General features: G+C 42.2%; 1 protein-coding gene across 2 annotated transcripts in view; it reads left to right on the plus strand.

The window, feature by feature from the left end:
• grid2 (glutamate receptor, ionotropic, delta 2) overlaps positions 1 to 25571 on the plus strand; it is a 765355-nt gene that overhangs the window by 703301 nt on the left and 36483 nt on the right. For both annotated transcript variants that reach the window (XM_083784600.1, XM_083784599.1), the window contains one exon: positions 24955 to 25121. In XM_083784600.1, coding sequence (XP_083640726.1) covers positions 24955 to 25121 — 167 coding nt within the window. The remainder of the gene's footprint in view (positions 1 to 24954; positions 25122 to 25571) is intronic.

A 25571-nucleotide genomic window follows, 5' to 3' on the forward strand; every position in this document is an offset into this window, starting at 1 on the left:
TGAGTTGTGCACTGGGCAAATCTATATTTCTCATTCTCTCTCTCAGAATGAGACAATAATCGAGCCAGAAGAGAATGATGCATGAAAACATATGCAAAGAGAGAGGGCCCTAGAGAGGGAGTTTAGCTGAGAGCAAGTTTGTGCCTTCTTGAATGTGAGCTGTTGTACTGTAGAGGGCTTTCAGAGTGCTCAGGATTTGACAGTGAAATGGTAGTTTGATAATTCGGTACAATATCTTGCATTGTGTGTCAGGCTCCATCTGTGTTTGTAACTGCAACACAGTCAGAGTAAAATAACACAAACAAACATATATCTACCAGCTCGAGAAGTATTCAAAAGCTGTCCTAATATGAGATATTTGTATCCCTAATGTCGTGCTTTTACACACACACACACACACACACAGTCACACAGTCACACACACACACACACACACACACACACACACACACACACACACACACACACACACACACACACACACACACACACACACACACACACACTTGGCAAATGTAGCCTGGAAACCAGACGAATCTGCCACAGGAAAAAGAAAATCCCTGTGGAGATTGGTCTGGCACTCCTCAGTTTTAATTACCATTTCGCTCACCCCAGAGTTGTGGGTGACTATTCAAAGTGAGACATTTGGAATCTGTTTGTAATTTTATCGCCCCTTGGAGATAAATCTTACACACAGAAGTTCCAGACAAAAAATACGCAGTGATATTAGATGACCATGCCAGGCTATGGCAAATGTCCATCTCTGATTATGGCAAATCATCCACATTCTCTTTCTATAGTGGACAATTCCTATCTCTCTGCTGGAGAGATAGGATTTATTTTTTAACCTGTGGATCAGATATTGGATAAATTGTGATGTTGGTGGTGAAGAAATGTGGTCTCCATGTGCAGCTGTTATGCTGTCTTAAACCCTTTCAGCATGGTCCCACTGGGAAGAGCGACTCACGCTTCACATACATCACTTCATGTAAGAAATTAACTGGAGAGTTAGAAACAATTTGTTTATCTGAGCTTGCTTTAATTTTGTACATTTATAATGTTGTATTTGAAAAATGGAGAGGGAAATTAACAATTTGAATATGTCTGAGACTGAATCAAGAATGCATTATTCTGTTTGCATCCTGCAATTTCTTGAAGGCGCCTTTGTGTGTGTGTGTGTGTGTGTGTGAGAGAGAGAGAGAGAGAGAGAGAGAGAGAGAGAGAGAGAGAGAGAGAGAGAGAGAGAGAGAGAGAGAGAGAGAGAGAGAGAGAGAGAGAGAGAGAGAGAGAGAGAGAGAGAGAGAGAGAGAGAGAGAGAGAGAGAGAGAGAGAGAGAGAGAGAGAGAGAGAGAGAGAGAGAGAGAGAGAGAGAGAGAGATGACACGACAAGAAGAGGGAGTGAGAGATGCAGAAAGAAAGTAGACCCTTGAGTGCACTGCTTCAGCTGTTTGAAGACTTCAGCGGATCCCTGTCCACTATACTAGTCTCTGAAGCTACAGGTTGTTTTAACCACAGAGAAGTCTGCTGAACAGCCCCTCTACTCCAGAAACTAGATAATATAATATAATATAATATAATATAATGTCGTGTCATAATATTATATTATATAATAAAATATTATATTATATAATAAGTGAGGTACAGTAATTATGACCACACAAAGCCCACAAAGTTATCTTGTGATGCAGTGCTCAATGTTGACTGACAAAGAATAAAGCGATAATAACGTTAGAAATATGTCGCAGCAAGTTCTGGTGATGAACAGTAGTGCCGAAATATTGTAAAAATAAAGTAAAAATGTATCTGGTCGGCTGAATTACTTTTATAGCCAGGGGAATCAAACATAATAAATTGAGGTCAGGCAGGAAGGCACTCTGATCCATCTTCAATATGGTGTGAGTGGAGTGCCCACCTCTCCAGGAGCTGGCTGTTCTCACTGAGGAAGCTCAGGTCCTTGGTGTGTAATATGCTGCTGATGTTCTGTCAGTCTGTAATGGACAGACTGACTGGAGGGTGTGGTGAATGTGCGTGTACTGAGGAGCTGGAGGCCATCATGGCCAACCTCCTTCACACGGAGATTGAAGAGTGAAGTGGGTAAAAGGAAGGACTTATTCCTTTATCCTCGGTTGGATGGACTTTGTCAGTCCTTTGTGCCGTTTGCTATGATAATGTATAATGATACACACATGGGGCAAGTTGGCAGCGGTAATGGACTCTGCGTGACTCAGTAGGAACACGTTACACGCCATGTGACTATTGTAACATGTTACGTTATCACCTGTTACATTAGGTTTGTGCTGATGTTATAACTTTTGCTTAACTTTGCAGTGTGTGGCTATCAACATCCATTCTATGACTCCCAAGCTTCATGTTTCTGGATAACTGAATAAAGTGCCCAAACAAAGACAGTTTAAAGCCAATAAAGAAGATAGTGACTACATAAACATAAACAATGAAACAATAATTGCATTAGACTGATTTTTCTACTCTGCCAAAAAGGAGGGGAGGCAGAGGAGTGATTGAATAGAGATGGGGATGGTTTTGATTGAGTGATTATGAATCCTGTTTTGTTGCCCCTGTCTCATTGTGGTCAAGAAAAACAAGGCCTGATGCGATGATTAGGATTCATCGGTGGCTGCTTGGCTGTGTGTACAGTATGTGCATGTGTGTAACTTTATTTCTGTGTGTGTGTGTGTGCGTGTGCGTGTGCGTGTGCGTGTGCGTGTGCGTGTGCGCGTGCGCGTGCGTGTGCGTCTGTGTCTGTGTCTGCGTGTGTGTGTGTGTGTGTGGTGGGGGGGCACAATTACAGTCACAAACCATCTGATTACAATGGCAAGGGAACGGAAATTATATAAAGGAGGGGTGTGTATATGTTGGTGCGTGCGTGCACATGTTTGCATGATGTGACCTTACAGCATTGGAGTACATGCACACATACATATTTGTTGGTCGGTAGTACTAGTTTGCCCATACAACATTGTTTCCCAAACAGTGGTTCGGCACACATTTGTGGGTCACAGACCAATTTTGTACATTAAAAAAATATATATCTAAGGAATCTACAAGATCTACAAGCTCACAACACGCCACGAAGCCGCTATTTTACACTTAGGTGGTTATTTTTCAATTAGTTATTTCTACAGCCAAGCACACCGCTCAAGTAGCATGTATAGAGGAAGCACACATGCTCTATATGTACAATTGTACTCCTATATCTACATTATCTTTGAGCAGTAAGCTAGGTAGGATTTCTCTTTTTGGCAGCTTTTTGAAGGGCTTATCTGTAGAAAACAGTTGTTCCAACTTCCATGATTGTATTACCAAAAGAATCACCAATAAAAAGAGTGAAACTTATTTAGACTGTGAATGTTGGATCGTATTTGAAAACCAATGCATTAAAAAAAAAAAAACACAAACATTAAATGCCATTGACATTGAACCTCATGTGTCTGAGCAAATCGGTGGCTACCCTTCGCCAATAAGGGACCACCATTCTTGGTGATGATGTACGATGATTAGAGCGCCCCTCACTTCACACGGGTGTGATTTTGTTTTTATTGAATCTCTTGCACCAACCTTGGGTGTCCATAGCAGAGTGCATGGGTATAGACTAGAGGCTGTCAAGAGTAATCAAGATCGCACCCGTGTGAAGTGAGTGGTGGGGGTCCCCGGGGGTCCGTGGAAGTTCCAGGCCCACAGGAACGTGCCCAGGGGGCTGGCCCGGTTCCGGCGAGCCGTCCACATCCGAAACGGTCGAGAAATGACAGAGTTACCACGTGGGGGTCCCCGGGGGGGACGTGCCCAAACATCCCTACAAACGTCTGTATGGGATCTAAGAACTCCCTGCCAGAACGGTTGTATTGTGGGGGTCGTGGCGTCGATCAGTAGGATGTGGATGTGCTAAAGAACAAACAAGCTAACCAGATGCATGGGTTAACTGGGATAATGGAGGGCACGTCTGAAGGACCACGTAGAGAGAGATTGCCTTTATGAGGGATAGACCGTCACCACCCTATAGGACAACCAATCAACCAATATATGTGTGTGTGTGTGTGTGTGTGTGTGTGTGTGTGTGTGTGTGTGTGTGTGTGTGTGTGTGTGTGTGTGTGTGTGTGTGTGTGTGTGTGTGTGCGCGCACTTTAATTAATGTCTACCTTCAGATATCACTTGTTTGTTTTCTTTTTTTTTTGTTATCAAATGTTTTTTATTTTAAGACAAAAATCACAAGACACGTTAACAACATGAAAGACTTAAAGCAAACAAAACACACATAAAACATAAAACACACAAAAACAAAAACAAACAATCCCACCCACCCCTCCCCCCCCCCCCCCGAGACCAAAGATGTCACAAAATGTCATCACTTCAACTACTGTGCAATGAAAACAAAAAACAAATAATGATAATAACAATAATAATGATCAAACCATGCCCCCAACCAAATCTGCAATACCAGACCAAATCTCAACGTTTTCCTCTTTTGCACCATGCAATCTTGCTGTAGACATCTCTAGATAAATGATATCCAGAAAGGTCAAAGCCCACTGGCGAAATGACAATGTATGAGGCGGTTTCCAGTGCGAAGCAACCATCTTCTTTGCGGCCGTTACGCCAGCAAAGAAGACACGAATACGGGTGTTATTCAATGGCAACTGGGATACATCGTTTAATAAGAATAGAGATGGGGAGGGTGTGATGTTAACTTGTAGAATAGTCGAAAGGTTAGTAGCAACCAAATTCCAAAATGTGAGGACACTCGGACACTCCCACACCATATGAAAGAATGTACCTATGGTGTTTGAAGTGCAGAAAGTGCAGTTGTGATTATTTAAAATCCGCATAGCACACAATCTACGGGGGGTTAAGTACGTCCTATGAACAAAATTTAGATGAATTTGTTGATGATCAGGATTCCTAGAAGACAGGATAACATTAGACCACACTGTATCCCAACTCCAATCTGGATCTAGATTTGGTATGTCATTCCTCCATACAGTATCGACAGGCAAGGTCCCATAACTAGATTCTAATAAATAATCATACAATATGGAAACAAAACCTCTTGACCTAATACCACAGATAAGTCTATGCAAAGGGTGCATTGCAAGGGGGGTCTGCCATGGCACCCCATATGTCCTCATGGCAGTTCTCAATTGTAAATAGAAAAAAAAAGAGTTACCAGGCAAGTTAAAAATATCACATAAATTCTGGAAAGAACGTAAACCATTAGCATCAAATAAATCACCCAAAGTATGAATCCCCTTGGAACTCCATCTTGGAAAACGAATAGGACGATTGTCCAAAAGCAAACCATCATTGTTGAACACTGGGGAAAACGAATTCCATTTCAAATCAATCTTGCGCAATTTTTCAGCCGCTCTCCACACTGTTACTAAATGAGAAATGATTGGCCCAAAGCGAACTTTGCATTGATTATTCGTTATGTTTGAATAGATCAGATCTCTCAATTCAACAGGATGAACCAAACTCTCCTCAAGCTCTCGCCAACAAACCTTTATAGTTGAGTCGAAATATCTTAAAAGGGGGCGAAGAGTGAAAGCCCAATAATATAATTTGAAGTTAGGCAACGAGAGACCGCCATCAGCTCTGGTCCGCTGTAACAAGGAAAGTTTAAGACGTGGGCGTTTCCTATTCCACACAAATTTAGATATAGCAGAATGAATCTTAGTCCAATACTGTGCTGGCGGTGGCAGTGGGAGCATAGAACTCACAAAATTAACCCTAGGGAGGACATTCATCTTTATGATTGATACTCGAGCTCGAAGAGAGTTGGGCAATGACGACCATCTGTCTAAATCAAGACAAATTTTGTTCAAAGTGTCACTATAATTGTTTTTAACAGTAGCTTGAAGAGACGGGAACACATCTATGCCAAGATATTTAAATTTGTTCACTACTGGGATTATGGGAGGCAGAACAACAGATCGCATCTCCTCATTTAGCGGCAAAAGGGCTGACTTTGTCCAATTGATTTTGTAGCCTGAGATGGCACTGAACTGATCAAAAATCTTAAGAATGTGTGTAATTGACTGTGGAGCATTCTCAATAAACAGCAGGATGTCGTCCGCATATAAAGAAATACGATGTTGTGTGTTGTTAACTGAGATAGGTGTGATCGCTGTGGACTGACGTACTGTCTGCGCTAACGGTTCGAGCGAGAGGGCAAAAAGGAGGGGACTAAGGGGGCAACCTTGCCTCGATGACCTGCCTATCGTGAACAGAGGAGAACAAATCTTGCCTGTTAATACCATCGCTGTTGGATTTGAGTACAATACCTTAATCAATGTGATGAATGTGGGACCAAATCCCATCTTATCTAGCACCGCCCACAGAAAAGGCCACTCCAAACGGTCAAAGGCCTTCATAGCATCGAGCGACAGCACCGCAGCAGGAGATCGGAGGTCACAAGCTCGGTCAATAATATGCAACAATCGTCTAACATTATCAGTGGCCAATCTGGTGCCTATAAAACCTGTCTGATCACAATGTACCAACCTAGTCATGTAACCCTGTAAACGACGTGCGAGCACCTTAGCAAATATTTTTAGGTCAGCATTCAACAGTGAGAGCGGCCTGTAGCTCCCACATTCCGTGGGGTCTTTGTTCTTCTTCAACAACAAAGATATAATGGCTACATTAACGTCTCTGGAGAAGGAGCCCCTTTCAATCGCAAACTGAAACATATCATGCATGTGCGGACCCAGATCATCCCAAAACAGAGTGTATAGTTCAGGTGGTATCCCATCCAAACCCGGTGACTTGCCTTTGCGCATCCCACTGACTGCTTCTTTTAATTCCGCTCTAGAAATTGGTCTGTCTAAAGCCTCTGCGTCGGCCTCGCTGAGGGTTGGTAACTGAATTGTAGATAGAAAGTCATTACATTTACCTACATTATGAACGACCTCAGAGGTGTAGAGCTCATTATAAAAATCACGAAACACAGCATTGACCTCTTTAGGTTCTGTAATCATGGCTCCAGTTGTTGACTTGACACTTACAATATCTGCAAAATGCTCATTAGACTTAAGACGTAGTGCTAGTAGATGGCTAGGCCTTGCACTATTGAAATAATAATTTTGTCGTGTACGTTTCATTTGAAACTCAGAACGACGTTTAAGAATGGAGTTAATTTCTTTCTTAACTAGCTCTCTCTGGGTTGCTGTACGTTCATCAAAGCTATTCTGGAGAGCAGAATCCAACGTGGCAAAGCGGGCCTCTAGTTCAACCAGCCTGGCCGACCTTAACTTTCTCACAGTAGAAGAATATAGTGTCGAGTTACTTCTGATAAATCCCTTAATTGAATCCCATAAAATTCTAGGGTCATCAACTGAGCCCACATTGATATTTAAGAATTCACGTAAACCAGATTGGAATTGCTCTACAAATGGCGTACTGCGCAATAGTGTGGTATTAAACCGCCACCTAGGTGCCCTATCCATCACCTGCCGTAGAGATGCTACACACAACACCGCTTTGTGATCCGAGAGAGACATTGGAAGCAATTCAACCTTGTTGATTTTGTGAAACAAATCCCTGGGGGCAAAGATGTAATCGATCCGGGAAAACGAACCATGCCTTCCAGATAGAAAAGAATAATCTCTAACTGTGGGATTAATTAATCGCCACATGTCAACCATGCCGGTCGAGCCAGCCCAAGCACGAAGTTCTGCAGATGTTAGTGACTGTTCTCTGCTTTCTGCTGTAGTGGATCTGTCCAAGCCATAGTTCCACGCCGCATTGAAATCAGAACCAACTATGATTTTAAATTCCGTCAAATCCAATAGAGTTTTAGTTAGTAATTTGTAAAATCCTTTGTCCAGCACATTGGGAGCGTAGACAGACACTAAAGCAAGCATTTTGCCCTCCAAGCGGATTTTAGCAATAGTTATTCTACCATCATTGTCAGACCAATCACCCAAAAAATCTAGTCTAATTCTGCGTCTCGCCAAGATTGCCACTCCTTTAGCTTTGGAAGTTGCAGCAGAAAAGGCCAAAACACGGTAGTGTTTATTAGCCAAACGATTGGCATCCTGTTTTAAAAGATGAGACTCCTGAATAAATGCAAAATCAATCGATTTGGAACGCAATACCCCTAAAATACTAGTTCGCTTATGAGGCACATTCAATCCATTTACATTGAAGCTTAAAAAATTAAATTCTGCCATTGTGGCTCAAAACTAATACAAGACAAGCACAGTAAAACATTACAAAGACATCCCTCTTGGTCCCGTTCCAAACACCCCACCCAACAAAAAACCACAACAACCCCACATAGAAAAGAAAACAACAATATAACAACATTATAGAAAACACATAATGAAGCTTGTAACGAAAAAACTCGTCGCTATCTTTAACCATAACCTACTCTGATTGTGCTGCGGGTGACTCCCACTACAGCAAAAAACAAAAACTTCAGAGTCTTGCATAGAAAATCAATTATATATTGAAAAGTAAATAAATTAAATTAAGAATTGTTCTATTCCCAATCATGCTACCTTGAAGAGCCTCAGTATTGATAATGAAACAGGAGAAAATAATATATATACATCAAAAAAGAAAAAAGAAAGAAATGCGTCGTTCTCATCTAATCCGTCTAACATACACATACAAAGTCCCAATAATGATAAAATAAAATACCGTAGGTTCATTTAAAAAGAAAAAGGGGATCAGTGATAAACAACAACAATTGTAGTCATAGTGTATCAGACTCTTAAAATAAAATAAAAAACAAAAATGAAAGGTTTAGACCGTTTTTTTTATAAATGTTTTCTCCTTTTTTCCATCTAGTCCGTCTAACATACATTTAAAAGCCCCAATAATGAAGAAAAAATAATAATAGGTTAATTTAAAAAGAAAAAGGGGATCAGTGACATAAACAACAACTATTTTAGTCACAGTATATCAGACTCTTAAAATGAGAAATGAAAATTTTTGACAGTTTCCCCAAAGTCACAACCACTAGATCCTCTCTCATCCAAGCCATCTAAAATAAACATCGTGTAGGATTGTCAAGTGTTCACTAGGTGGGGCCAGAGGCCACATACACAGGGAGGCCCAGCACACTGTTTCAAAGAATTGTGTGGAGGAGTATGGTAAGGGGGCAGTAGAGGGCCGAAAATCACAAAGAGAGGAAATTACAAAAAAAAAAAAAAAAAAAAAAAAAATGCCGGACGTCAGGGATGATAGTGATGTCATTGTCCATTCCTTCTAAGGTTAACATAGGAATCTCCTCTTTTTTTCCACGTAGAGAAGGAAAAAAAAAGCGTCACCATTGTTTGTCACTGAGCCGTCTGGGCTAAATAATGTTCATGATCACGTCCAGTATACGCTTGGTATCACGTTACTTCAAGTAGGCCTTTGCAACATATTAAATAAAGTAATTATATGAAATAACAACGTTCAATCTCACATACACGCACGCACATCCGCACCATACAAATCTTCACGATGCTTTAAAATAATAAAACAATTAATTAATTACAAACCTATCAGCGCTTAATCCCGTATGCGCGCACGCACTTCCATTCACGTACACTCACACACGTATACACATGCGCACACACATACATACCCACACACAGTCACCGTCACACACACACACACAGAAAATAATAATAAAATAAATAACAGGTTACATTCGGACCTCAGAATTAAATCTCTCCATGCATCTGCCCTCCCCCCCCCCCCCCCCCCCAGAAAAAGAAAAGAGCAAACGAGTGTCGGAGACAGTTTAGTATAAAATGTAATAGATAAAATAAGAAATATAACAAATGTGCGTCCGACCCCTCCCTATCCCAGCTTCCATCCAAAAGTATGTTCACTTGGATAATTAAAAAATATATATATAATAATAATACTGGATCGTTTAAAGGAAAATAAAATATTAAGTATGGGGAAGAGGAATCAAAGTAACAACAAAAAAAAAAGAGGAAGAGATGTGGTAGCTAGCTTGGGGATAGTTCTAGATGTGTGGTAGTTACCACACTTAAACAAACATTACGCGGTACCGTTGTCGTCGGCGGGAGGAACGTCCCCGTCAGGTCCAGCAGGTCCAACAGCAGCAGCGTTCGGGTCCGGCCGGGGGGCGATCCGTTGTTCATAGAACTTCATGGCTTCTGCGGCGGTCTTGAAGTTATGAGTAGAGTTCTTGAAGTCCACTTTTAACAAGGCAGGAAAGGCGAGACGGAACCGGATTTTCCTCTCGAATAATAAGGATTTTATTCTCGAGAATGACGAGCGAAGTTTGGCTGTAGCAGCAGCATAATCAGGATAAAAAAGAACCTTCCGACCTCGCCAAGTAAGTTGGTTCCGATCCGCTCTCAGCGCCCGGGCCTTGTCTTGGAAGTAGTGAAAACGTACAATCATCACCCTGGGCTTTCCAGGGAGTCCCGGGCGTTCGCTTCCGATCCTGTGAGCCAAGTCCAAGACAGGAGGCGCCCCGTACACATCTGCACCAAGCACCTCCACAAAAAAGTTAGACATAAACTTGATTGGGTCGTTCTTCTCAGCTCCCTCCAAAACGTTCGTAACTCTCAGGTTGAATCTGCGGGCACGATTCTCGTAATTCTCCAAGCGGTCAACCAGGGTTTCATTTTCAGTCTTCAGCCGCTCACAGAGTCGCTCCAATGCGATAGCCCGGTCAGAGTATTCTACCATGCCCTCTTCCAGGTCGCTGAGACGCTGTTCATGGTCAGCAATGCTCGATTTGACTTCCCCTAAAGATGTGTCGATGGAAGAGAGAGCCTTTGCAATCAGATTTTCAGCCATTTCCTTCATTGCTTCAATCAGAACCAAGCGGAGCTTATCCAGATCAGGGGGAAGATTAGTATCAGAGCCAATGCTAGCAGTAGCATCGGTGCTAGTCGCCGGTGGCGCTGGAGCCGACATAGGAGGAGTCGCCATGTGGCTTGTTGCTGTAGGCTGTTGCTGTGGGGTAGTATATGAGCGTATATTCTTCTGACTCTGACGGCCACGACCTCCCGCCATAGCAAGACTAGTACTCAAACTTCACTTATAAAACAAAACAAAAAAAATGTAACTTAAATCAGTGTAAGCGAAGTTTTTAAACACAAAATAGTGGGAGCCACCCTTCCACGCGTCCGCTCTCGTTCACATCGCCGCCGGAAGTCTGTTTGTTTTCTTTTATCTTAAATTCTAATACTATTACTATTGGCATATGGGTTGTGTTAGTTGTGTTTCTACACCATATGAATATTTTTCCCCTCAGAACACCCTCATTGTGTTAGTTGTGTTTCTACACTGTATGAATAGCTTTTCCCTCAGAACACCCTCATTCAGTGTTAGTGAAGTAGAGGTCCAGCAGACAGAAGTGTGTAAGGCATGGGAGGCGGTGAGCACTTTAAAAAGAATGTACAATACCCGACTTTACAATAAAAGCTGGGTGACTGAAATTCTTTGTCCCTGTATAAAAGGTGCAGTTTTTATCGGGCAGATTGGGATGCTCACGACATATTTTGCACCACATCTCGCTGCGCTCAGCATTAGTTTGGAGCCAGCCGACATCATCTAACCACTTTTCCGCAAACACACGTTTTCTGTGCGGTTCAGGTGGTGGTTCCGTTTGGTGTCTCTTTGGAGGTGGTGGTGCTGGAACACCAAAATAGTTACTTAATGGCGCTTGCTTCTTGGACATTTTGACGAGAGTTTGGCTGTAATACTGTAAGAATAATGTGTCAGATAACTTTTTCTCCGAGTCCGTAGTAAACTCCTGTCCTCCTCCCAGTAGCAAGCAGGAAGCAGCACGCATGGATTTGGAATCCTCCCTCGTTTGAGTAAGGACGCGCTGTGATTGGCCACAATGGCCAGTGCACTCTCGCAAGACGTGCTGTGATTGGCCAGTAGCCACTTTGAGTGGCAGTCGGTGGGAAATGCTCTCGCCACAGAATTTAGTGGATATTCTGGCCATAATAATCATTCTGGGCGGCCCCAGCTGTTGGTACGCAGAAGCGCTTCCCGGCGCTTGATTGACAGCGCATTTTTTATTTTGACGACGCATGCGCACTGGCGCACCACTTATGTGCAGCCCTGTTTATGACAACAGGAGGCGAAGCAGATCAACTGTACAGTTCATGCTTGAAATTTCACTTTGACAAATTGTGGTCTGCTTCCTCAATGTCTTCATTGTGGAGCAGCACTTTGGAGCATTGCTGGCCATTATCTCATTATTACATATTGATTTGTGGTTCTCCCCTGTAAGTCCACACTGATGACTTTTAATGGAATGAAGATAATTTGTAATTGTTTCTATTATAGATGGAGTAGTATTTTATGACTCACCCACCCCCACCTCCCATCCCATGGCAGGATGAAATATCCTGCCCTCTCTCCTGTTATCCTGTTATCACAGACAATCTCTCTAACTAGTATATTCTGCTTTATGTGTTCCTCCACAACCAGCTTCTCTTCATAATGCTATAAACTTTCACTTCTAATAATTAACTCTAACCAGAACCCAACACGCACTCACACACGCAAGCACGCACGTACGTAAGTACAGCATGCATGCTTTTGTGTGGCCGTATGCATCTTTCAACCCCTAGGTTAGGCTATATCTGTGATTTGGCAGGGGAAAATGTGAGGGTGTGACAGTCCCGACCAAGCTATTATTCTGCACTTTTCATTTGGCTTTCGGAACATGGATTTATTGTCAGCGCAAACAAGCATGCCACAGAGCTTCTATAAAACAGGCTTTGATTTTCATCCTTCAGATGAAACTCCCTAGAGGACTATGAGCTTTCAGACATACAAAAACACTGCTTATACAAAATACACGTATGTATGCATGTACATGCACACACAGATAGGGAATAGGGATCAATTATGAACGTCATATGATATGACATATAGATTTTAAGAGATGGAGGCGTGGCCAATGTCATATTGGAATTATGAGCACGGTAAGATGCGCTTTCCGACACCCGTGACGTGCGCAAAACGGCCTTGAATTAGTCATGGGAGTGTTTAAGGCGTCGGCGCCATCTACCCAATCAACATGGCAGTACTATTCCCTTTAACAGTCAGCTGATCTCACATACGATATGCGCCCTTTGCTTTAATAGCGTGCGAGTGGTATTACATTTCTGCAGGCAGGCACCATAGACATGACATGACTTTGTCACATTTGGGTTAATTATTCCTATTGCACTGCATGCTGTCACCTTTATGCCTCAAAAGAACAGATCCACAAGCTGTCACAGCCATGGTGTGCATAGCTTGTAGGCCTATGTCTCTATTTTGTTAAGTAACTTGCAGTGTTAATTGGAAAGTCATTACAGCGGTGCAGCCATAGGCTATACAAGGGAGGGAGATATACGCACTTCATTTGTTTCTGTTCTAAGCATGAAAAACAGCTGTAAAAATCTTTATTCTAGTTCATTTGATTCATAAATGAATAACTAAGCCTTTGAAATGGCACCTACCTACCTTTCAGATCGGAATGGAACTGCGAGTAGATACGCAGCATAGGCTGGCAAACCATGCGTATGCGTGTTCCCAGAATCATCTAACCCCCGAACATACAGTACAAGTTTGTTTGACATTGTTTAATTTGAAAATAATAGAACCATGTACCATACAGCGAATGAAAGCAAGATTCCTAATGAATATGGAGATTTTTACATTAAGAAAACGGTTGAGAAATGAGAGAATTATGGACACTTTTTTATGAACGACAAGACGGCAATCCGACATCCGTGCATATACATCATACATTGACTTATATGCACTGTTGCACACACGCTCTTATTTGTTGTCTCCACCAGGCCGAAGGCATGTGGGGAGAGTATGTTTTGCACTCCGTCCGTCCGTGTGTCCGTGTGTCCGTGTGTCCGTGAACAGCTAATCTCGGCCACCGTTAACCCGGTCGATGCCAAATTTTTCACACACACTCCCTGGATGCCAACGATGAACCTCTGCCCCAAACTTTCCAGAACGGCCTGTTATAGCGCCACCAGGAGGCCGCTTTGTGTAAAACAACCCGGTCGATGCCAAATCTTGCACACACACTTCCTGGATGCCAACGATGAACCTCTGCCCCAAACTTTCCAGAACGGCCTGTTATAGCGCCACCAGGAGGCCGCTTTGTGCAAAACAAGTTTTTGCACAGTACACCTACAGATTTTGTCCAAACATCACGCAAATTGGTACACAGTCTCTCTAGAGCCATTTAACGAAACCGGTCTTTCAGATTTCTCACACTCCATCCTGATTGGTTAAGATTGGCTTCCAAAGTTCACAGGAGTGCTGTACAAATCGCCACAACTCCTCAACGCAGCGTCCGATTGCGATGAAACTGTGCACGCATATTCCCACTAGGCTGAGGAAGAAATCCTGGTGGAGACCTGTGCCCAGAAGGGCACTTTTTCTAGTTTCTATTGAAAAACACCAGTAAAATAACGTTTATTGTATTTGTGTGTGTGTGTGTGTGCGTGTGCGTGTGCGTGTGCGTGTGCGTGTGCGTGTGTGTGTGTCTGTCAATAAAGTGTTTACGTTTTCTCATGCCCCCCATGTAATGCACAATTGAGTATTCATATACCAGTCATTCTCAACCTGTGTGTGTGGGTCCCCACATGATTTGGGGGTGGGGGGAGGACCCCAGATGACAGTGAAGTGACAATGTAAGGACTTTTAAGTTTTAAGACTTCTATAATACCTCAAAGGCTCTAAAAGAAAAATACCATTACTGCATCAAAAGTAATCAGCAAACCATGCATGCTATAAAAACTGGGACCTGTTCCACGAAACTTGGATTAACTAATCCAGGATTTAGGCCAAAACCAGGCTTTTTAAATCCTGGTCTTTACAGCCTGGTTTATTCCGTTCCACTAAAGCCAAGCGAGGCTTAGAATGGGCGGATTTAGCGAGCCAGGATCATAAAGCCTGGCTGAATAGACAGCCTGGCTTTTTGTCTCTAGACCCAGTCGGTGGAACACAGATTTACTGATCCTTCTTCTTCATGGGGTATTATGGCAGTTTGCATCCTTAATAGTTGCATTACTGCCCCCATCTCAGTATCTTTACTAATCTAAGCTAAAATAAATACTACTGCTGTAATTAAAGAGAGAACATACGGTACTCTCAATAGTGGATAGACTGAATGATTAACTACCCCAAAAATATAGTTTACATTTTAACACTACTATTAACTTAAAACAGAATTTTAATATTGTAAGCATAATGATATTGTCGCATTGTGATATTTGGCCATAACTCCCTCCTCTGAGGGAGCTACCTTTGGGGAAGGGGGTTGTTGTCCTGACAGGGGCCAGACTGGTGAACTGTGGGTCATGGGTTCAATAGTGGGTGAAACGTTACAATGGTAATATGTTGTAAAACAATGAGTAATGGTAATATTTAGTAGTTTTAACTTTTACAAAAAAATATATATATAATATAATATAATAATAATTCTTAACCGTGCACTTGCACGACAGAAAACCTATTCTGGGGAACATTCACCAAAAGCAGCTGATCTACAAGCTCACAAGTAGTCATGTTGTTGTGCAGCCTATATATTTTGGCTCTTTGATTTTATATAGTTCTTAAATTAGTCCTTTAATGCAGACCTATAAAAATAAGGCAACATAAACCCATAATAATTGAATAAGTGTGGAAAACATCATTGGTCCAAAGCATTAGTTTCCATGGTAACTAATGTAGCATCACTTTCATGAAACCGAATCAAGCCTCAACATATCCAGGTTAACTGGTTAAATTAATCTGGCAAGATTAGCCAGCTTTCATGAAACCGGTTAATCGCCGATCCAGGATATATTAAACCAGGATATCTGTTAAATCCCGGTTTAATCTCTAATCCAAGTTTTGTGGTCAAACATTGGCCAGATTATTAAATAATAAAGAACAATTGTGAAAATAGCCAATCTACAAGTTCACAACGAGTTTGTAGATCGGCTATTTTCACAATATTTATCTGTGGAACCATTCTGTTGCTTGACTGGGTGGGGGGTCCCCAGTTCAAATATGATTACTTTGGGGGGTCACAGCCTGAAAAGGTTGAGAACCACTGATAATTGATATTCAGTTAGTCTACATATTATGTAGACTAACTGAATATTCTTAAAATTGCTAGCCTACCACCTTGATATGAAATAAAAATGTTGTAACTTGCGTAACCTTATGTAACACCTGTGTGAAGTGAGGGGCGCTCACTTCGCATTATCTAACGTTTGGATAGTTGGTGTCAAGGTGATGTATGATTGCTCAGTAGTTGCTGATGTCTGCTCAGGAGGTTTGAGTGTTTGCTCAGACTGATTTTTTTTAGAGGGAACATTGACCACAACTACCAATATTTACAAGCAATTTTACAGAAAAAGAAGCCCAAAGTCGCTTATAATAAACAGACATGGCAACACTCCAGAGCAGCGCACAGAGCCGCTCTTGTGTAAAATCAAACAGTGCTTTTTGCATTTAAGAGGTGGTCAGAACCATGGGTGTAATCGTTATGAGCGGAGTGTTTTTTGGTCAAGGTGCTTAATAGCAGAATGTGCAAAGCGAATAAAATTAACATATGGACACTCCCCCAATGTTAAAATATTCAGGAACGTGGTATGCCATATGTGTGTGCGTTCAACACGGCTTCCATAATACGAAATGTCGCAGAGCGAGGCCAAATTCTGTATTACCGCATGGATTTAGTCATATCATATGACATATATAATTGATCCCATAGTCTCTATACACTACCTACGCATAAAATAAATCACGAAGGAAATGTAAAACGGGTTCATATAAATTACATATTCATAATCCACTCTCTTAACATGGTAAAACAGTATACATACACACACATAGGAATGATAAGCCAACAAGCAACATGACTAGACCTACATCTTCACTCGTAGTGGAAGACTAAACCATAAAGCCACTGTACCATAAGGTTCACTACATGTCTGCATGAGAACATAATCACACTACAGCACTGTGTTCATTTACTGCAGCTCTGAGAGTATGGATGTGGGATGTTCACACTTTTAGGGTTAACTTAATGCTCCGAATTTTACTGCCTGCTCATAAAGAAAACCTCAATGGACTAGCACATAAAGTGGCGGTACGTATAAAGCACAGCGGCCGCCTCGACTAATGTCAATCCTTCCAGCCCATCAGCTTTCAAGTACTCATGCTAAACAGGCGGTGAGGCTTCCTGTTTGGGAACCTGGAATGTGACCCTTTGTGCGGTCCTGGAGCACCCAGGTGTTCTTCAGGGGGTTCCAGGGGTTCCCCAGCTAAGTCATTTATGGATCCTTAGAGGTCCATTCGGTTTGTTAATGCAATCTGTCGGTGCACACTTATAACACAGTTAAACACAATAATTGAGACAGACACAATTCAGAGTTTCAGGGTATTGGAATAGAATGTATTTGAATACGGGGACAGCAGTGAAGCGTTACAATGGAACACCGTACTGACCCAACCACATCTCAGTCAGACTTCAGCTTATATACATTTCCTACCCCCCCTCAGGGAGAAGGTGGGTCCTAACACATGCCACACAAGTCACAGGTGAAATGTCAGTGGGAACAGAAAACAGCTTCTCATGGCTTGGTTTATGATGTCCTTAAATATACAACTCAGGTATCCCACATTTCCTTGACATTTCCCCCATTTATTCATTTAAGAAATCATAACCCATATCCCAACTCTCTGGACGTAGAAGTAGGCGAAACGACCCTGAAAATCACAATCAGATAAAAAAAAATCCTACAAGGCCCTCTTCAAAATCGTTCAGAGCAACCGCCCTCAGGCCTACGTCACACAACAACAAACAAGCCGAAGCCGTCCGTTCAGAACTGTTCACCTGCACACTCGACAGTGTGCTGCAGGCGTCACGCGGTTAAAACTGCACAGAGCAATCCAAACTGGCAGTCCTGTAGCTCCTTCACAGGGCTCAAGCACTGCGCTACTGCGCATCTCATCTCAGCTCGCAGATTGGCCATCTTTCCAGAACAGCTGCACACGTCATAGCTTCCCAATGACCAGAATCTCCACCGCACAGGTGACGCAGCATCATTCTTCCGAAGCACATGATCGCACATGGTCCAGAGTGCCAACAGCACTTAATCCCCCATTTAGGAACATCAGTGTGGAGACGTAGCAGACTAGCCACGCATCATCATCATGTATCTGAAAAATAAAGAAAACCAGTGGTATACACAAAGAAAATACATATCAATAACCTAACTTAAACTAAACGGAGCCGGGCATAAGCATACAGGGCATTCTGTTTCCACAGGAGCAGTTACAACAAAATCCCTTTCTATTCCATCAATTTTATCAGTCCAAGTTGGGCCTGGAACTTAATGCATCAATCAACCATACTTCTCTCCCATCCAGCCTGAATAGCATACTAGGATTTCCAGAAACTATAGGCACAATAATTAGCAGGCACATTATTATCTTGTATTATCTTCAACAAGGGTCGGCATAATAAACTTTACCAGCCTACACCCATTCGGTCTCCACCTTGACATGTAACACAACTGTCTTCTAAACATGGAAATGTAAGTACCAAAATAAACTATTCATCTATTCATTTATTCAATTAACCCGATTCCGCACAATAATTCTGAACTTAGGCCTTGTTACCGCAATAACTAAATACTGTAGAGTGCATGATTCTGAAATATGACACCCCACATATTATCAATCACAATCGATACTTAGCCATGTCGCTAGATCCACTTCGCCATAGGAGATGATTTAAGTCATGTTTTTCCCAAAACGACTTTCATTATTATGGAGCTGAAAAAACATACTGACAAAACCTCCTACCCTACCTAGTCACATTACTACTAATTTGAGTGTTGATGGTGGACTCAACACTTTGTGAGCCTTCTGTTGGGGTGCAATTAAACCCTAGGGGTCTGTATGAACTCCTTATCCTAGCTGCATCTCATTTACTGCCAGTCCACCACCTTCCAACGTGCCTACACGCATTTGTATAACTATGGCCTAAAAATACATTCTCACGTCTCACTAGTATGGCATAATTCAAACAATACCGCTGTTCAACACTAATAAATCGTATAACTACAGTAAAACATTCTGAACATCAATATGTTGCATTTTACTCACGTAATACTCACAGATTTGACTTCCAAAATCCAATGATACTTCTCTTCTGTAAACACAGCAAGATAACCCAACCATTTTGGCGCACATGCACAATTTCTGTTAGAGATTAGTCATTTCATTAGTAAATCATTCCACAAACATATGAATCTGGACCGCCTCCACCTTGAACCTAAAAAGAAACCGGGATCAGAACATTCATACATTTATACAGGAAACACATTGTATTTCCATACTTTGTCTATTTCAGGGCGTCCCCTGAAGCAGAACTAGGCAGCCCTAAGCCGACCAGACAGGCACCATAAGCCCACAAGAAACACTGCGGACTCACTCACATTAGTCTGTGTGACTCCTATGAATAATATCTTGTAAATACATCATATAGTACTTCTATTCTAGAATGTACTATATGTGTGAGATGCGAAAAAATACTTTCCGCTGTACTGTACTTTACTTGTACTCTACTCTGACAATAAATTGAATATCACCTCCCATCTTCTCTCATCTTCTCTGTGACACACATCCTATTTACCAATTTAAATTCACCGGCCCTGAAGACAAGAGTGTAACACAACATAGCTTAAATCAAAACCGTCATGTATCATTACAAATACTATTTCAAATCAATTGTTATTTAACAAAACTATGCCTGCACTCACTGTACTCACATCCTAATTAATTCTCTACCCAATACAATACAATGTAGAGATTGACTGATTTTACACTGTTTACATGACCTATATGACTGCAGTATTATTTGAGTGAGCGTATTACTGCACACACATGCTAAAATGATTCAATGTTCTATCACTTATCTAGTACTATACTATTGAACTCCACTAATTTACATTAGTATTTTTGTATCTGACCTCTGAGCACCTGATCATAGTATGTCTTACATTCTTACATGCGGGTAACAACCTAAATAACCTGCACTAAACTCTGTATACAGAAGGACATGGGGGTTTTGTTGCTTTGTCCATGTCGTTATGTCATAAACATTTCAAATAGCACTAGGCCAGCTGTTAACCGTCTCTCTGCGGGAAAGGGACATTTACGTGGTTCGATTCCCAGCGCTCCGATGCGGGAAAGGGAGATTTACGTTTACTGTATGTTTTTATTGATAACTTTCAATTGCCTTTCTACACACCCGAGCACTTTACCTACTAGCATTGGACGGTAGCACAACACTCTGATCACGTGATCACAAAAAAAAGAAAAAGATGCCTCTTCCCCTCCCTTCCTGAAACTCAGGACGGGAGGGGCTCAAATGCTCACTATCACACAATGGCGGCCCCCATTGCGAGCGTAGCTACTAGCTAGCCCTTCACATTTCATGACATCCGATCGTATCTAGCTAGGCAGAGCTGTTTCTCACTCCCCCCCCTGCATGTCTCAGGGGAGGGAGGGAGGGCCCCTGTTTGCTCGCGAGGAGGCGTCTTTGTGTAGACTCTGTTTCTGTCGGAACATGCTCGGACTTGTTCCCATAATAGACACGGCACGGATCTAACGTCTGGTCTCCCTTCCTTCATTCATTGCCGAGGGACGAAACGGTTATTTTGTTATGATGTATTTACAAGACGCACGCGCTGCTGTTCTGACTTTACAAGTCAACAACAACCTCGGCGAGCCAAGTTGGAACGATACACTGTACACAGCGACAGATCACAGATGGATAAATAATGACAATGGATAAATAATGGATGGATAAATAATGACAATGCGTCTTCGCATCGTTCCATCTGCTCGCCGGGGGTCTTGATCCGTCATCATCATAATCTTCATAAAAAATAAACAAAACAGTAGTAACGTAGCCCCAATATTCCATCATCAGTCCCATACTGTATATGCTCATTCTTTAGCTCATACAAAAGCCATTTAGTCACAGACATTGACAGGCAGATATACAAATGAACACAAATTATTTCCTATACATACCATACACCGAATGAAAGCCCTCAATGTCTACTTTTAGGAGGATATCAATATACACATTGATCCCATGTACAGTTTGTCAGTAATTGTTTATTGATTGCAGCTTGCGGCCACCAGAGAGAACTTTCGAGAAGGCATGGACCTGAACAACTATTATTCACAAAATAAGGCCTATAGCGACATGTACATACTATATACCGTATGAAACAGAAGACTCTCTGCTTTCATAAGAAAAAAACTAATACTGTAATAATAATAAAAATCACACCCCTGTGAAGTGATTTCCTCCTAAAAGTAGACATTGAGGGCTTTCATTCGGTGTATGGTATGTATAGGATATTATTTGTGTTAATATAAAAAAAACTGAACTGAAATGTCTGTCAACTTTGACCTTCCATATCTCTGTTGTTTTTTCAAGCGAGCAGAGTGCAGGAAAAAGCAGGTGTTAGAAAAAGGTCAATATCTCCAGAATGGAAGATGGTAAAATCATGATTTGTTTTAAATTGAAGTGGACAAGTTGGGCTTTCTTTTGATGTATGCGGTGTGATTCTCGCTATAAGAGGCCCCTCGCTGTGGGCCAATGTTAATCGCTTAGCACCACCAGGCCTGAGCTCTCAGAAATCTCTAGCAATCAATGTGTTAAGGCTGAACACCAGTTCACCTTTTATCAGACAACCGGCGACATATAGTCCCTGTTTCTGTACACACGTGCATGTTTCAGGCAAGACTTCTTCCGTCTCCCTATAGGCCTATCCTATATGTGATCACAAATCTATCACCAATACTCTAAAATTCTGAATGGCTCAACTCAGCACAAACACCAAACAGATTCCATGTACTCACGGCGAAATCGGCCAACAGCAACAGACAGCAGCGGGCCACTCCACTCTCCCCTCCTGTTGGCCGACACACCGCAGCATAGCACCGTTCAACCTTTATCATCGGTGGGAACCTCCAAAATGTTAATGCAATCTGTCGGTGCGCACTTATAACACAGTTAAACACAATAATTGAGACAGACACAATTCAGAGTTTCAGGGTATTGGAATAGAATGTATTCGAATACGGGGACAGCAGTGAAGCGTTACAATGGAACACCGTACTGACCCAACCACATCTCAGTCAGACTTCAGCTTATATACATTTCCTACCCCCCCTCAGGGAGAAGGTGGGTCCTAACACATGTCACACAAGTCACAGGTGAAATGTCAGTGGGAACAGAAAACAGCTTCTCATGGCTTGGTTTATGATGTCCTTAAATATACAACTCAGGTATCCCACATTTCCTTGACAGGTTCCATTTGTATAGTAGTTAAAATAAGTATTTTATACTGTAGATTGGGGTACCAGAGATATGTCAAATGGGGTCAATGAATATCAAACTTGCAATTATAAAGGTTGAGTATGTATGAAACCCAATTCAGCTGGTCCATTTAGACACTTTGATTTACAGTATATTATAATATTTTGTGCTGCATTGCCTGTATTTCACATATCCACATTTATGGACAGAGGTGTTTGCAGAAATGTATCACATAGTATGCTGCACACATAAGGATGTAACCACCAACCTTTCACCTCCCTAACAACATAGTCAGTCATGTGTAACGCCTGGGATTCAAACTCGGGTCTCCCACGTGAAAGTTCAATATCTTAACCACCACTAGACCAAAGGGACCGTCTGTAAAGTGTTTGAAACCATACAGACCGATAAAGCAACAGGGCCGGACGGAATGCATGCTTTCCTGTTGAAAACGTGTGCTGAGGAATTAGCCCCAGCCTGGCACAGGCTTTTCCAGCTGTCACTAGACTCACATACAGTGCCCGAGATCTGGAGAAAATCAGTGATAGTCCCAATCCCGAAGAAAGCATGTCCACTAGAGAATAACGATTATAGGCCTGTGGCTATAACATCTAATGTAGTAAAAGCACTGGAGAGGATCCTGACAGAGGAACTCCGAAAGGAAGTAGGACCCCAGCTAGACCAGTATCAATTTGCATATTCTAAGAAACGCAGTACATGCGATGCAATATCTACAGTAGCTCATCCCACTTTGAAACACCTGGAAAGTAAGGTGGCATACGCCAGATTACTTTTTATCGACTTCAGCTCGGCTTTTAATACTATACATCCAGACATTCTGTTGCGTAAATTAGCTCAGTTAAATGTGAACCCCTTTATAATTAAATGGTATTTTTCTTTTCTCTCTAGTAGACCACAGAGGGTGAGATTTAACTCAGTGTTCTCAGAGGAGACACTGAGTAGTACAGGGGTGCCTCAAGGAACAGTCAGTTCCTCTTTTCTGTTTACCTTGTATACGGACGACTGTGTCAGCTGACAGCTCACATCCAAATCAATTTGTTATCAAGTTCTCCGATGACACTGTGATACTTAGTCTGCTCAAGAGTGATAATAACATCCTCAGCCATACAGAGGGAGTAGACAAGTTTATAGAGTGGTGTGATCTACACCATCTGAAAATAAATGTAAACTAAACAGAGGAGGTCATAGTGGACCCCAGGTCCATAGGAGACCACAGTATAATTAGTGTCCATGACCATAACATCAAACAGGTCCCCTCATATAAATATCTGGGAGTACAGATCGATGCCAGCTCAGTGGCCTTGTGGTTAGAATGTCCGCCCTGAAACTGGGAGGTCGGGGTTCAATCCCCGGCCGGGTCATACCAAAGACTGTAAAAATGGGACCCAATGCGTCCCTGCTTGACACTCAGCATCAAGGGTTGGATTGGGGGTAAGTCCCTGCGACATACTAGCGTCATGTCCAGGGGGTGTACTTGTACATCAAGCTGCCTCATGCTACAGAAACAGGAGATAGGCTCCTGCCCTATGGGCCTCATGGCTCGGCAAGGCTACTTACTTTACTTTACAGATCGATGAGGACCTGAGCTGGCACACGCATGTTACAACACTGGAATATTGTATCTGACCCCTTGCATGTACTGTACCGAGAGTACGAGCTAATGCCATCCGGTAGGAGATATAGAACTCCACGATGTGTATATAATAGATTTAAACACTCTTTTGTTCCCCTGTCAACTAAAATGCTCAATCAGGGATTGCCGAATGCACTTTAATGACTATAGTTGCACTTTATCAAGGGAATGTGTGCAATATCTCTGTTTTGTGTATGTGGGTGTTTTATGGTGTTTTTTCTTTTCGTATGTGAACGTGTCTGTTATTTGTATCCAAGACAAATTTCTCTCAAGGGAGACAAATAAAGATAACCTTGAACCTTGATATCTCTATGGAGATATTAGACTTTTAAGTCGTCAGGCTGAGGTAGTGAGTCACTCTGCTACACATGCATACTAGACGTATAACATTTGATTCAGTCAACAGGCCTGCAGAAAACAACTAGCAATAACCAGGACTAGGACACGAATTAATGCAACATTTAAAAATAATATGGGTATTAAAGGCCTAATGACAGCAACACATTGAAACAATTTGACCTTTTGATTAAACTGTATACTATGCTATACACTGTGTGTGTGTGTGTGTGTGTGTGTGTGTGTGTGTGTGTGTGTGTGTGTGTGTGTGTGTGTGTGTGATAGTATGTCAACAATGTGCTATATATATATATATATATATATATATATATATATATATATATTTTTTTTTTCTTCTTCTTTTCCCTCTGTGTGTTAAGCATGTGCAGCAGCTATATCTGGTTGGACCATATAATGTATAACCTAATTCTGATCAGTGTTTGGGTCTATTGTATTACGCCTCTTGTGCAGATCCAAATAAAATAATTCAAATGTGTGTGTGTGTGTGTGTGTGTGTGTGTGTGTGTGTGTGTGTGTGTGTGTGTGTGTGTGTGTGTGTGTGTGTGTGTGTGCGTGTGCGTGTGCGTGTGCGTGTCAGGTCAAGTACGGTCGCTTTGGTTTCGTTTGGGACGCAGCGGTGCTGGAGTACGCTGCCATCAACGATGAGGACTGTTCCTTCTACACGGTCAGCAGCAACGCACCGGACCGAGGCTACGGCATCGCCATGCAGCACGGCAGCCCCTACAGGGACATCTTCTCCCAGAGGTAAGACATGTCCCCTACAGGGACATCTACTCCCAGAGGTAAGACATGTCCCCTACAGGGACATCTTCTCCCAGAGGTAAGACATGTCCCCTACAGGGACATCTTCTCCCAGAGGTAAGACATGTCCCCTACAGGGACATCTACTCCCAGAGGTAAGACATGTCCCTCCCAGAGGTAGGACATGTCCCCTACAGGGACATCTTCTCCCAGAGGTAAGACATGTCCCTCCCAGAGGTAGGACATGTCCCCTACAGGGACATCTTCTCCCAGAGGTAAGACATGTCCCTCCATTCATTGTGTGCCTTGACCGCCTTGATCACACCAGTTGTTGTTGAAGTGAGGGTTGTTGTTGCCATTTATCAACTCTTCTTGAAAAGATTATACTGCACAAACACAAACCAAAGAAACAATTATTAACAGCGTTGGCTTCCATGTGGATCTCAGGACATA

The sequence above is a fragment of the Protomyctophum parallelum genome, assembly GCF_964188405.1.
Source record: "Protomyctophum parallelum genome assembly, chromosome: 15".
NCBI lineage: Eukaryota > Metazoa > Chordata > Actinopteri > Myctophiformes > Myctophidae > Protomyctophum > Protomyctophum parallelum.